The sequence below is a fragment of the Thunnus maccoyii genome, chromosome 15, assembly GCF_910596095.1.
Source record: "Thunnus maccoyii chromosome 15, fThuMac1.1, whole genome shotgun sequence".
NCBI classification, from domain to species: domain Eukaryota; kingdom Metazoa; phylum Chordata; class Actinopteri; order Scombriformes; family Scombridae; genus Thunnus; species Thunnus maccoyii.
The window spans coordinates 20,615,469-20,631,001 of NC_056547.1; the positions used below are offsets into that span (position 1 = coordinate 20,615,469).

General features: G+C 41.7%; 2 protein-coding genes across 3 annotated transcripts; both read right to left on the minus strand.

Moving 5' to 3' along the window:
* Positions 1 to 1,389: 1,389 nt before the first annotated feature.
* LOC121912767 (homeobox protein Hox-A10) lies at positions 1,390 to 15,521 on the minus strand. Of its 2 annotated transcripts, none has more exons than XM_042435163.1 (3): positions 15,433 to 15,521; positions 2,567 to 3,579; positions 1,390 to 1,746 (listed from the first exon to the last, which is right to left on the minus strand). In XM_042435163.1, exons 2-3 carry the CDS (start codon positions 3,432 to 3,434, stop codon positions 1,472 to 1,474), a joined length of 1,143 nt encoding a protein of 380 aa, XP_042291097.1. In that variant the 5' UTR covers positions 3,435 to 3,579; positions 15,433 to 15,521; the 3' UTR covers positions 1,390 to 1,471. The 2 variants fall into 2 exon arrangements, with proteins under 2 accessions (XP_042291097.1, XP_042291098.1); XM_042435164.1 differs by lacking the exon at positions 15,433 to 15,521 and adding an exon at positions 6,894 to 7,293.
* hoxa11a (homeobox A11a) lies at positions 8,222 to 11,384 on the minus strand. The gene is made up of 2 exons (XM_042435166.1): positions 10,443 to 11,384; positions 8,222 to 9,625 (listed from the first exon to the last, which is right to left on the minus strand). The coding sequence occupies exons 1-2, from the start codon at positions 11,113 to 11,115 to the stop codon at positions 9,393 to 9,395; spliced, it is 906 nt and encodes a 301-aa protein (XP_042291100.1). The 5' UTR covers positions 11,116 to 11,384; the 3' UTR covers positions 8,222 to 9,392.
* Positions 15,522 to 15,533: the final 12 nt, after the last annotated feature.

Below are 15,533 nucleotides of genomic sequence, written 5' to 3' on the forward strand. Positions count from 1 at the left end.
TCATGTTGCAGAGTTATAAATGGACCCCAACAACATGAAACTACCTAAACCACTCGACAGTCGATCTGGGCCTCAAGTGTAACACAATCAGCCAATTCATAATGCACCGTGGTCGTCGGTCCCGTCATCAAGTGTCCCAAAAAAAAAAGGTCTGTATTGAGAAAGTACAACTACACTATAGTGAAACCTCTGCAACAAGGCGCAAAATGGACAAATTCACAAATGATGAATGGACTTACCCGATCCTCGAAATATTAATCCCAGTATTCCCAAACTAAAGCAGAAGCTCATTTTTTTTATCCACAGTGTATCTGTACAGTTGAGATTTCTAGCTGGGAGCCGGGCCTCCTCTCCGTCTGAAAGGCTCTCACACGACTGAAGCTGCTCTTAGAGGAGAGGGAGAAACCCCATATACCAGGCAGTCATAAAACTCTACAATAGCCGGCTGAGCATGCAGCTAGACGGCTTATAGCCTAATATCTTAATTATTTCCGATAGCCATTACATTAGCCTCTTGAAACATTTCTCAGCTGTTACACAAAAAAACTAGAGACTCTCTGGTGAAAGAGCCCATATTATATTGAGTAGAGAATTTCACACAAAGCTTTTTTTTGTTCCTTCTCTATAACACACCAAAACAATACAAACCAACAGTACAAAAATTCAAGCAGCTTCTCCTTAATGCGAGCTGATAATTTATTAAGCATTACACAAACAAAAAAAAAAACACAATGTCATATGTACACAGAAATATACAGTAAAAACATTCCTCCTTCACTTTGCACACGTTCCTCCGTGTTCGTGTAAACGTCCTCAACGTGAATAAAGGTTGTTGCTCAATTTATACGTTTAGCTCATACATAGAATAGGTCTATATCGTGGAAGACTACATCTAATGGTCATAGGTGAATTATTCTTCCCTTATGTTTGGTGATACATGGGCATTATATTCCAAAATGGTTTAAAAAGGCTAAAATGTAGGAAAATCTTTATACCATGCAACTCCAATTAAAATAGAATAAATTCATATTTGTTTGATTAAATTTAGAAAAAGGATTGTTTTCCAGCAGTGGGAATATGTGGACAATTTAAACCACCTTCAAGGGCTCGACTTTTTTTTGTTTTTTTTAAAAAATGCGTTAATTTAACTCCACTGACGACATCTATCCAACCATACGACAGAGGTGACAGAAACGGGTCGACAATACAAAAACACAACATCAGAAAACAAACAGAGAGAGCCCATAACAATCTAAATTTTTCCTTTTATTTTCTCAGTAGCTCACAGAGGACGGCTTTATGCGTGTCTTGGTTGTATCCCACAGTGAAATGAGTCATTATGTGGACAAAGTGGTGAGGGAGGCTGGGGGAGGTGGGGGGTGCTGGGGGGGAGGTGGGTGGGGGTGGGTTGGGGGGGGTATGTCATTGATTTCACTAATTTTCTTCTGTTTCAATGTGATCACCTCGTTCATCACGAAAATCCGTAGTTTGAGGTGAGCTCCCGGATCCTGTTTTCCCGCGTCATTTTCTTCAGTTTCATCCTGCGGTTCTGGAACCAGATCTTAACCTGTCTGTCCGTCAGGTGGACGCTTTTACTGATCTCTAGGCGGCGCTCTCGGGTCAGGTACATGTTGAAGAGGAACTCCTTCTCCAGCTCCAGTGTCTGGTGCTTGGTGTATGGACACCGTTTCTTCCGGCCGCTCTTTGCTGTCAGCCAGTTGGCCGTGTTTTCACTTTTTGTGTCACCTAAAGAAAATGGCAAATGAATGTTTTTTAAGACCAGAGGCGCTGCAACATGAGGGACCATGATGTGTATGTGTTTGTTTGCTTGGTTGTTTGTTTGCTTGTGTGTTTGCCTGTGTGTGTTTGTGAATTTGAGAGTAAGTGAGAGCATCAAGGAGTGTATTTGTATTGGTGTGTGTGTGTGTGTGTGTATTATGACTCACCAGACTTGGAGTATAACCCAATAATATTAGAAAATATTATGTTACATTTAACATAATTTCAACCAATAGCAAATAGTTTTTCAATATAAAAAAAAGAGTGAAACAATAGAGATGAGACATTATTGCATAGAAGAATATAGACGTACATTAATACATGTTGGCCTACATGGTACTATATTTTACGCAGCGGTCAACAGAAAAACTGGCTAAGGCGATATATATTTAAAATGCATTATGTATATATGTATGTATGTATAGAAGTATTTGAAAAATCAAATCATAATTTTCTACAACACTGTAGAATTTGACAATTAAACCAAATCTAGCTTTGGCCCGTTACTCCTGACACATTTTTCAGTTTTACGCATAATCTGTCCGCACGTATTCATATATTTATACACTGCACACTAATGCATTTATGTCTAGATAAACTTGTATTATTTCTCTCAGGGACAATTTTATGTAAATCCAAAGTTTCCAAAACCATGTCTTTACTTCTCACTGCAGCCTAACCAGTAAAATAAAACTTGACAGGTGCCATTAAAAAAGCCTCACTCTACCTGAGCTGCATGCAAACAAAACAACAGTGCAGGACCACACCTATGATGAACTGTGATTACCTTTAGTGGTCTTTGCTGGTCTTTCTTTGTCATGCTCTTCTGTCTCGTCAGCTGAGGAGGCTTCTGCATCCGAGGACTCGCGTGCTTCCTCGTTCCCCGGTGCAGCGTGAGGTTGCAGGTCTGCGTTTCCCGAGGACACGGGCTCCTCGGTGTTCCTCCTTTCCTGCGCCGTGGCTGGAGCAGAAGTCGAGGTTGGTGGCGTGTGGAAGCGGGCAGGAGCAGTGGGGTGTAGGCCAAAATGAGAATGGGAAGGGTTCGGCTGGGGGCCGTTGGTGTTGTAAAGTTTATGAGAATGTGCGTGCGTCTGAGACAAGCGGAAGTAGCCCGGCACAGGCACTGAGCCCCCGCCGCCGCCGCCGCCATCGGTAACTGTACAAGAACTCGACCCGAGGCCGGCTGTAGTTAACCTCGAATAAGTGAGATCTTCGGCGGTTGAGGCTTTAGGGCACTTCGGCTGCTCATACAGGCAGTAAGTGCTCTCTTCTTTAATGTTCTGCGGGAACGAGCAGGGCGCGACCTGGGGACCTACCGGGTGCTCTTGGTCCATTCGACATGACCTCTGCGCGTCCATCCACATCTCCATACTGGACATGTACGCGCCTGAAGCTGTAACCATGTTTTGGGGACCCACCTCGCTCCGTTTACCCATACTTGGGAAGTATCCATAGTTGTGTAGTCCGTAAGGCACTTCAGTAGCGGTGCTATGAGGCACACACACCGCGCTCCCCGTGTAGTGACCTCCGCCGCTCTCGGTGCGGCCACTGATCAGAGAGTCCACTAAAAACGCATTTCCTGACGGGCTGTCCGAACATGACATTATTGTGGTGTATTTTGGCGAAGGGAGAAGATAGCCCTTTCTGGCTGACATTTCTTGTGCAAAACATGCTGGATATGATTAGAGGCACCCCCCCTCTCCGCCGTGCGGACTGTAAAACCAATGGAAATGCTGGAATGCTGAGCAGTCCCTCCCACTCCGAGGCTACGTAGCAGCCACAGCGATATCCATCATGGAGCTGAGGCAGAGAAAGGAGACAGCACAGCAATCAGTGTGTTCCTTCACCTCGCCTTAATGCACCACCATTATCCCGTAGAAGGGGCGAGGTCCAACACCATACAAAGTTTAAAAATACAGTAAAAGCAGGAACTCATTCATGCAATCTCGCAACAAGCTCCCGAAACACTTCTGCAAACCACCACATGTCTGACATACTGATTGTCCTTATGCATGCAAATCAAATGTTACCACAAAGCTCTGCAATAGGTGCAACACAGTTAAGAGCATCAGATTAATAAAACTTCAAACCTTTGAGTTGATGTATGAGTGACGGTATTGAGGGTGCAAATATGAAACTAGAAAAAAATAAAAAACTTTTCGTTATAAACAGACTAAAAATACTGTTTTACATTAAGAAAATATGTCCTCAAGGTGACAAATCAAGTATAAAAGTATAGGGCTGCTGAAACCCACCAACAAAGACATAAAATAACAAAGCCATGGGACTTAGTGGTAATAAAGTGTTTTTAACTGTAGGGAGAATTCGCCTTTGGCAAATGACTTGGCAAAAAGCCGTTTTATATGGTGCATCCTCCTGCCTCAAGACAGCCTGAGCTCTTCCGCACTAAAAGCAAAGGTCTTTGGACTAATGTCGCCTGGAGATAACAAAGCAATATCAAACATAATACTTTCCTTCCTTTTTCAGTCATTTCTTAAAATATTTCGTTTATTTATTTATTTTTCTTCAGGGACAGACTCTGAAACAGTTAATATCCAGTTTACAGCTTTGACTTGTCTATTTGTGCCTCCCAGAATGACTGTATTACATCAAACGCAGGTTTTTTTTTAACCGCATAGTTTGGACTTATATTGAATTATGTAAAATGCATTTATATTGACAAAGCTATGGCCGTGCGTAAACAACGGCAAAACATTTTTTCCCCACTGTCATCACTAAAAACAAAACAGTAACGAAAAAAACCTTTATACAAAAAATATCCATTTGATATTTGACGAATTATTGCACCTTTTAAACGTTAAATTCCTGAACTACAATATATATTAGGACATGTAGTAACTTCCAGATGTGATTAGTGAATTAAAAAGCTTTATCGTGCGCAGGTTTAGGCCTCATGATATATAAAAGCTTTGTGCATGCACATTTACTTTTCTCACGAAAACATCATTATTTTCACACATATATTTTAAGTGAGGATTTGTATTGGTATTAGTTCTATTTATGTGTGTCTTCACTAATTTAATATAAGGACATTTTCTGTACCGAGGAGTCATTGCGCACAAACATCAAAAGGTCAAACCAACACTTACTATTGTTAAAAGGCTACTGGCACAAAAATAGAGTTTTATTTTAACGCAGTATGCACCTTTCTTTCTTATAAACAAACTAAAACAAAGTGCATCAAGTATAAAAAGATTGAAATTAGTTTGACGGCCAAATTATTGATTACGGCGTTGTAAGGGAACAGACTCAGCGTGCCACAGCAAAGCAGACATAAAGCTCGCACATACAGTCATCCTGTCCGTCCAATTTGGGGCAATAAGGGCCACAATAAAACTCTCCTTCCATCTCGTAGTGTCCTTGGCCATGTGCACTCTATTGCTTTCTCCAGGTTGAAGTTAATCTCGCCCAGCTTTGCCATTACCAAACCCAGGTGGCCGCTAGCCCCCCGGGTTTGTTTGCAGCCTGTTGAAGTGAAATGGGGGAAATTTGGGAGAAATTCATCAATTGAGCCAATTTAGGTTTTTCAAACGCTCTTTCAATGACAGCTCATTTATGTACACTGGCTTAGATTTTAACTCGTCGACGTTGGACATTTGTCAATCGTTCCTGCTCAAAACGCACATATCTCAAATTACTTAAATGACCAGAAGTTAGTTGTAGGTTATTTATGTGTACATGAATATAAAACAATAGCCTATTTTAAAAGTAAAACGATATATGGCGAATATTTCTGAAATAAGGAGTTTTTTTTCTGCAGTGCGGGAGTTTTAAAAAAGGCAAAGGCCGCGTGCGTCGAGCATTTACATACGCATGTACAGAAAATTCCCCCAAAACAGTAAAATAATTCCACTACAGGGCTTGATTACTAAATACACACAAACTAACAATAGATCCACAGCATGTCTACACTTCTCCACAGTGTCCTGTTCCTTATAGGACATATGAGCCAATAAGGAAATTAAATACACCAATTAATTATGTGCGCCCCGTATTAAATTGTTTTGGCCTGCACACTTCACGGTGTCGTACTGGCGTGGGGGGGCTATCGATATCTTTCTGTTACAGTTATTAATTGTAGCTATTAAATCTTCATTTTCACAGCTGCCCAGCTAATACATCCTCAAAACAGTTTACTCTGACCACTGGCTTTGATCAGGCCCATATAATCGTGGCCGAAGAGGCCGTTTGAGTCGTATCATGTTCGTCCCGAGTGCAGTTATGAACAATAATGCGGCGTTTTATTACATCCAGCGGAAGCATTTATTTTTCACGAGAGACAAAGGAGAAAGAGACTCGGGTCCACACGCATTAAGGTCCAGGATAGCCACTCGCCACTTGAACTGACACCGAATAGCCTCAGTGCAGCTCACCGTCTATGACAGGAAGGAAAAGGAGACGCGATTGCTGCCCCTATCACAATCAAATCGACTTTTCCTAATAACAAATTTCATACACTTGGCACGTTCAGGGAGTAATGTGTTTTGGAAGGATGTCAAATGTTGTTAGCGGATTCTTTGAAGAGGAAGAAAAAGGAAGAAGACGAAGATGAATGAGCGTACAAGCCAGCTGCTGTGATTTAAGATGAGTGCATATCTGGCTATTGGGTTGTAGCATGAGAACCATCTGAAAAATGAAATCACTTGTTTTGTATCCAACGCCCACTGCTTACTGTTGTATCGTTAAGAAACTAAATGTATCCATTTTTTATACATAATTAAGGCGGTTTTCCAAATCCAAAACATTTGTGGTTAGACTGGACGGGGTTGCAGATCTCTCCAGGTACAAGCCGGCCGTGCTTTACTTCAACCATTAAAAAGCTCAAGCTCAGCAAAATGAATAGCACATGCAGCATGGAGGCTTGGCACAGATGTGTTGCCTTATTAGGGCCCCCAGGAAGACTTTCTCTACCGCACGGCCCAGTGAGCCCCAGAAAGAAATGTGGAAACTAAACACAAAACTGCTCCTATCTCAAACTAGCAGGCCTCGCATGCAAGTGATGACTGAGAGCTGAATATAACATCATAAATGTTTTTTTCCTCTCACCAGATCAAACTATTCGAGCTCCAGGCTGTGTTGACAACTACTTTTACCTGCGTGCATTCGAGGTGAGCTTGGGAGACGAAAAGATCCACGGCCATGACATTGGTCCCAATAGCGCCGCCCGGTGGTAGAGGAAGGTCTAAATCCTGAGTGCAGCCGTTGCCACCAAACTGATTCGAGGTGGATAAACCAAAGGGGAAAGCCTCTCAAATGAAGTCGATGCAGCCAACAAGCAGAGGCTTTTCCTACCCGTCCTCTCCCTGTCGTTGCTCTCGCCTCCTTGGTAACACAGTTAATAACCTTGGGTCTCAGACGGTTTATTGCACTGCACTCCAATTGTACAAATGCTCCAGACTCTCAGACAGCTTTTATGGCGGCGTTGCTGCGGCAACGGGGAGGATGTCCAGTAATTAGGGACGGAATTCCAGCGCGCAGTAAAGGATGCGCAAGGCAAGGCCGGACTATGGCAGAGAGAGACAACCATAAACTTCAGCCTCTCTCCCCGCGTTTATGGCCCTTTTGACTGTCATATATGAACGCCAATGCGCTGCGGCTAGCTCCCATAAACACAGTGATAACAACAGCAAATATGGCGACCCTAGCCAAAGGAGAATTCTGTTGGAACATTGTTTCCAAACCCAACCAGTGAAATTACAGCTTGCACACACACAAACACAGACACACAGGCTGCACACAGAGAGAGAAATAGAGAGAGAAAGAGAAACGAACAGTGGGAGGAAAAAAAAAACAGAAAATGAACAGGAAAAAAAAAAGTATACATGGTGAAATGCTGAAAGTTTGGCAACAATAAATGTTATGAAGATAAAGGGAAACCCATGAGCTTTCCACATAAAGAGTTCCTGTACATGGCACGCAAGAGTTGTAAAATTGTTTATATGACTCAGAATACTGTACAAGATACAACACAACACAGCACAAGTTAAGAACATGAGAATGAAAACATTTTTTATATCCATCTACAGTATATTGTATGTATCTAAGCCCATAATTAAACTTTTAAGATTATTTGACATTATTTGAGCTGAGTTGACAGCTGTATTTAAATTATTACTTTATTTAACAAAAATCAACATAACAAAATGTTTAATTTGCTAAGGCAGTGAGTGCATACCTCTGTCAGTTTTGACGGTTCATAATTTGCATGTGAGCCCTTCAGATCTGCTGCATTCAGTGTTTTTGAATTGCCTGCTATATACACAAAGGCACCTAATTGTGACAATTCTGTTGTAAGCGGGAGTTAAATGTGTTGATCTCACGTGCGCAAAAATGTTTCACATGTGCGCAATTTTATTCACCAAATATCTTACAGACCTACAATTTTTTTTAAAAAACCGTGTGGGGAGGGGAAAAAAACAACCACGCACAAATAGAATTTTTTTTTTCCAATAATCTTTTTCAATTGTTTTTATTTGGAAATATAGTATAATACACAATAGTTTGGGCATACCAAGCAGTTGATTCAATGCGATGACCCTGACCAGCCTTCCCACTGACAGCACACTTGAAAATGTAGCTATCTTCTTTAGACTGCAAGTACCAAAGGATCACGAGTCATGAAAAAAATATTCTGTTATGCATATCAATAATCAGACCCGAAGAGGCCCGCTGCATATATATACCTGTGTGAATATGTTGGGCGTGTACCTCAGTGCAACTTCCACACGGATCCAGTGGACAAGCTTATCTCTCTGGTTTGGCCTGCATTATCAATACTCGACTGATAGTCTCCAAAAATCAAAATGACAACGTGGATTTGGGTATTGAAAGATACGCAAAATATAAATAGTCAGCCCTCATTCTGTTAGGTTACAGGAAAGACGACAAAATCTCGTTTTGAGGTCAGCCCAGACTGAACACGGAATCCCAGAAGCCTGCCTTTAATAATGGGCTTTGACTTGGTTAGCCGTGACATTAAAAGGAGATAGTAAACGAGTGGCTACAAAATAAATAAGCACACAAAAACAGAAACACATTACATTCTCATCCCTTCGGACTCATTGTTTGGTCACACCAATGTTCGTATAGATTCAGTTATTAAAATCACATATTCGCCGAAATCCACATTTTTTCTGATTTTAAAAACAGAAAAAAAGTCAAATAAATCTTTTGATTACAAAATACACTGGGTCAGTCAATTAGTGACTGCTAATTTTGCCCGCGTGAAGAGAAAATAATCAAGGCGTCTGTGAATCACAATAATATTAACATGGGCCTTCTCGAGCATACACTCTTGGCGAGGACAAAAAATATCAGAGTCTGTGTTTTCCAAAAACGGAGTCTGAAGAGCGAAATTAAAGTCCGCAAACTGTTTGAATTCATGCTCAGTCTTTAGGTTATTCAGATCACAGGAAACTGGTGTCCTCGAACTTGAAATTAACCATTGAGCAGTGTTGTTGCTGCTGACGCGGCCATTGTGGTAGCCTACACAATGTACACTGGCAGAGCCACAGCCGGAGAGTCAGTATGTAAACGCAGTGAGTCCAGCAGCAGACGACTAGTTGGGAGCTGTGACGGTGCTGTTCTGACCCCTAAAGCAGAGGATTAGACGTGTAATACTGTAATCTATCTCTGTTCAGTTTCTTCTCCTTCATGCGACGGTTCTGAAACCAAATCTTCACTTGTCGGTCGGTGAGGTTCAGCATCCGAGACAGTTGCAGGCGTTTCTCCTTGTTAATGTACACACTGAAAAAGAATTCTCTTTCAAGTTCTCTGATCTGATATTTGGAATAAGGGCACCTTTTCTTGCGGGTTCTCTGCCCATCTGGAAGGCAAAACAAAAAGGAAAATACCGGTCACAGAAAATATAAACATTTCAATTACCCATGACTATGTTATACAAAGATTTATACGCCCTGGATGTTACCCAGATTACGCATGAGCGAATTTCCTCCACATAAAGCATTAATAACATATTTCCCATTTCAACATTTCAAGTGTCATATATAGTGATATTATATTACACTGAAAGATTACCAAACCACTCGCTGCTGGTTCTCTAGACAATACACTTGGGCTTTGACCTCTTCAAGCAAGGAAAAACAACAAGCTCACAGTCAAATATAATCAAATAATGGCTACAGGAGGAGGAGGGTAGGTTACTTTAGACAATTTGTATGAAAATATTAGTTTTATAGAACACATAAAGGGGGGAAATATAGCCTACAAGTGGGAACACAGCCTCCATGATAGCTTTAACACAAGAGCTCATGTGTGCTAAAACCTAAACCAGCCTCATTACATGCAAGTGCTCTTTTAACGCTAAGAAGCCGTGAAACAAGCACGTTTGTGAAACATGGAATTAACGCAGGTCTGTACAGGAATTCACATTCAAAACTGGGTGCTTTTTGGAAACGTCAGGGAGTGTTATAGAAAAATTACTGGCCTGATGTCTTTCACGGCCAATTTCAATTCCAAACACGTGATCCTGCAGTTTATAACAAAGTTTTGTTGGGGGTGGGGGGGTCTACAGGCCCTCTATAAACCTTATATGCTTATAAAACAGCATATAAAATTTTTAACAGCAGCGCGCAAGATTGCAAACTTTCTCTCATAACCAAGGCGCTGACTTTAATACGTACTGCTGCTGCTGGATTTCTCCTCATTGTTGCCGGAAGATAACTCCGGGCTGCTCGTCTCATCCCGCGGCTCCTTTGCTTCAGTGTCCCGGCACGACGGTGCGTCCTCCGGCGCAGAGCTGGGCTGCTTGGTCGCCGTTTTGTCCCCTGAGTAGCCATTCATGGAGGAGCTCTCCGACGCGTTCCCATACGCCGTCTCGTAAAACTGGTCGAAGGCTTGTGGCAACACGCCATTTCTGCCCACGTTCCCGTAGAAATTGGAGGCAGCGGAGCCGGCGCTGGTATGGTGGTGGTGGTGGTGGTGGTGGTGGTACGCGGCGGCGGCTGCTGCGGGGCTGTTTTTACCGAACATGTCCCCTACGACGGCAGTTTGCGCCGACAGACAGTCCCGGTGCACCATGTCCTCCGCGCTGGTGGGGTAGCACTGGGGCAAGTTCCCCCGGTGCGGCCATTTACCGGACGCGTCAATGGCTGCATAGTCCCTGAACGTCACCTCTCTGACGGGTTGGACCTGCGGCAGGTTAGAGGAGTAAGAATATGTCATGGGGCGGGTGGACGGGGTCTGGGATAGAAAAGAGGGAAGACCGGAGAAATCAGCCCCCGCCGAGACGTAATAAGTGCAACTGGGCAAATACATGTTCGATCCGACGGGGACCCTTTCGTCAAAATCCATCATCGTCGTTCACCCTCTACTATAACTCTATGTTGGGGTTTGATTCCTCTATAACCGCCCTGAACATGGCTCTGAAGCGCCGTGCCTCTTGCCTCTTTGAAGCAGGTTCGCTAAGCAGAAATTTGGAGACGTAAGCTGACGTGGAGAGCCATCTCCATCCACTCCACAGAGGGGGAGGTCACGTGACCACGCGCAGAAATTGACAGATTTTCAGGCTGTGTGTGTGAGAGAGAGAGTGTGTGTATGTGTGTGTGTGTCCACATGTGTGTATGTAAAGGAAAGAGGAAGAGTGTGTGTGTATGTATTTATGTGTGTGCTGCCCGCATGTGTGTACATAAAGGAAAGAGGAAGAGTGTGTGTATGTGTGTGTATGTGTGCGTGTGTGTGAGTGGGAGTGTGAGAGACATGAATGCTCTGTGTCCTATAAGCTTGACATTGGTGGTTTATCGTCATGTCGGACTAAAATGAATTCCTTAACATTCAACGAAGTCAGATGATGAAAAAAGTATAATTGGATGCTGCGTGTTAAAACAGAGGAGACAGATTCGAAGCTTTTTGCCAAAATATCCATATCAATTTCCCAGAGGCTTTGTGCCCTTCCACAGTCAATCTGTCATGGAAAATGTTTGTGCGGGTTTTAAGCTTTTTCCGTTTTTCCTTGTTTTTAAATTATGTATACAAAAATAAATAAATAAAGGGATTCTGCAAACTAACTTGTCTGACACTACCCGACAATAACATTAACTAACCCACAATTACTGTGCACAGATAACCTGAATTGGAGGAAGGAGACCGCCTGCTTATCTCTAAAGTCTGCTTTTAGAAATACCTTAGTCATCATCATTTGGTGGTTTTACAACATAGCATTTGGCTCAGTGGGCATTTGGTTATCAGGGTCATGTTCAAAGTGGCTAATGTTTCAACTGGCTGCAGCTATGTGCGAGTATAACAAAGACCAAACTCACATTTTCAGAAAATAAATACGGGAGACGGTTTCAAAATTAACGGTTAGTAGAAGTTAAACCCAGGTATTCAATTAATAAATCAACCAATTTTGGCTTTTTATACAATCTTACAACAATAAATAAGTATTTTAAATTTTAATGTTAAGATGAATTAGTTGTGTGATAGTTTGCTGTCAGTCAAAGCAACAGAACAATCCGAGAGAGATTTGTCAGAAAGAAGCAGAGGCTCATTTAGAAAAATGTGCATGAATTGATAGTGAAAGTCTCATTTACCATTAAAACAGACTGATTTACTTGTCAAATGAGCCTCGCTCTTTAAAATAGTGAACTTATTCTATTTTAAAGCATACTTCTATTACTGCTCTGGTATGCTTTATATTAACATTTAGTGCATCCACTAACACCTCCAAAAGTCGCAACATTGAAGCCCGCTCCGCTTTTACGCGCCGCTATTTCTTCACGTTTTGGAGCAAAATGTTTACTCAAATGTGTGCCGTTCAGAAAAAAAGTCAGTTCACAGAAATTCACTGAACACTTGTGCTTTGATGAATAATTATTTCCATCAGTTTGTCCCCCCAATCCATTCCAATGACACATACTATATACATATATTTGCGTTAATCTTACCAACATACTGACAAAATTAAAAGGAGAAGGATTATGTGACACAGGATTTTAAAATACCTGCTGCTGTATTTTACAGCTCTGATTCAAAATAAACAAGCAGAATTTCCTTCAGGAATGTGTTTTTAAATCCTGATTATGAATACACTAAATTGCCCTAAAAGGAAAATTCAGATTATTGTGGATCAGTTGCTTCATTTTAAAGTAAATTAAGACAACAAATATAGCTTCTTCTTTTTTTAATTCAATTTCTTCGTTTCATTTGGTAAACATGCCATTGTGCACATTCCCTTCTGCTCTGAGGCCACCGTGGAGCTTGTTTTGGAGAGGCTGCAACCTGACTCTAATGTGCTGTGAATGAGAGACCTGAGCTCGGATTAAGACCGCCGCGGCTGGCCGGGGCCCCACAGCCCGACGTGCACATGGGGATACAAGGGGCTCCTGATGGCACATGTGAAACACAACCTTAAAATATCACATATACTAAGACTCTTCAAGTACCAACTAAAGCCATATGAGTGTATCAAAACAGGGAAAAAAAAACATTGGTCTCGTGCTATCCATCTTCCCGCTTACAGGCCGTTTTATTTGGATAAATTGCAGGGGCACAAACAACTTGAGTATCTTTGCGACCACACGCTCCGCCTCTCAGTCAATCCAGACAAATTCTACGAGTTGTGCTGAAGCTTTTAAGCTGTGATTGAGCACAGGATGCCCAGGAAAACCAAAGCCAGGGCTGCACAGACCTGCGTTTTTATAGCTGCTATAGTATTCTGCTGTGCCTTTTTTCTCCCCCGGCCAGACAGACACCACAAAACTGGCCAAGCGTGATAGGAAGTCGCCACCTTCACGGACTCAAAGTCAGCTGCTGAGGATTTTCAACTACCTAGAAACATATCATGTCTGTACACAACTAAGGTAAGATATGCTTACAATAAAAAAAGGCCTCTCTCTGACCATTTGACCAAAAATCACTGGCAAAAATGGTTAATTTTTGCCAGTGATTGTCTTAAAAATAGAGACAAGCATTAAAATTAAAAAAAGAAACACTTTTGTGTGAAATGTGTTTTGTACTAAAGGAAGTTGTTGTGTTGATCCTGTGACCATCCTTCTTGTGCGGTTTTGGCTATCAAAACTGCAGTCTGGCGCTGCGTAAAAGGCTTTCAAAGCCAAAGCTTTGTCTGTACGGTCGACTTCAAGTTCGGGGGAGGGAGAGAGTCCTTCACAGAGAGCAAAGGGCCTACTGTGCCCCGGATGGAGTTCCTTTAATTGCTTTTGCATTTACGCTGGCTTTAGGTTACAAGATTGGTCGATAATGTGAGACTGTAACTTCAAGCTAAGGCCAAGTCAAATGAACTTCACCCTCGCACTAACTGTATAAGAGATGAAGGCATTTGATATATTCTCTGGTGTAGGTTTGCATTTAACCTCTGAAGAGTGAATCATTGTTCAACAACATACTCTTGATGTTATTTTTGGAGAATTCTTGTCATGAAAAGCTCTCAAATTGAATAACTACATCTTTACGCAAACACAATATTTACTTCACATTATCAGATTTTGGAAGAAAAAGTATACCTAGTCTAAAAGATTAAAACCGTCACACTAACCTCTGGTAGTAAAGAGCCATGAGTGACTATGAGGCACGAAGAACAGACACAACCAGTGTATTTACTCAGGGACACTATTTTGTTGGCCTTCATGTCTTTACTTAAGTCTCTCGCTATGTTTTAGTACCTTAACGCGCACACACACACGCACACATACATACATAGACACACACATACACACACTAGATTTATGTTTTGGGGGGTTAAATTAAACACTTACTCAAACAATTCAAACAATTCACTGATATCAGCACATGTTTTAATTTAAATGAAGAGTAACTCTTGATCTGGAGTAATGTAAGTGCAGTTTTTTTTTTGTTTTGTTTTGTTTTTGTCAGGCAAAGAATACGACATAGAGATGGTCCAATCCGTGTGCCATAAAACCTTGTTAGACAACAAGTAAACAATTCAGTGTGAGGATCCGAAAGTACAGTTTTAACGCCACGGCAGGTAGGCCTATAGGCTGTAAAGGAGGATAAATAGGCGCATTCAGGGTCTTGCAAAGAAGCCTCCTGTAGTTTAAGTCTTCAAGTGTAATAAAGAGCCCAGAGCTTTAGTACAGGCTGTTTTTTGTTTTCATTTTATGGTAGAAAAAAAAGGAACCACCACACCTGCGCCTCAAAAAGAAAACATTGTGTTTAGTAGTTTACTGAGCACTAGGCCGTAGAAGATACACAGGTAGTCTGACTTTACAAAAAAAGGAGACGAGTGCCAATTATGTCTGTGCATATGCATTAAAAGATGAGAAAAGACACATTTAGAAAACATGGAGGTTTGTAATCTGTACACGGGCCAGCAGTCGCACAACCGAGACAAAACGACGATTGGTTGAACTAATTATTAATAAATGTGTAACTTTCAGATAAACCATCCATTACAATATATTAATTCACTTGTTTACTTAATTTGTACCTTGTATATTTATACATTTATGAGACAAAAAAGTGTGTTTGAACTTGAATGGTACATGGTCTTGGCTCTTGGTTATCATGTTGCTACAATAATAGCAGGCTGGAGTTGCGGGGGGATTATAAAACCATCTGACTGAAACATGAAACAATTAGAGCTTGCGCTTAATTACGTAAAAATGAACGAGCAGGAATAAAACAGTAAATTTGAACCTGATTCAGGGACCGCATCTGTTGATTTATCCACAGGTGACAGAAATGTGGGCCGACAGCGATGGCGACGACAGAGGGGCCAGGCGGACCACACAGGGGCC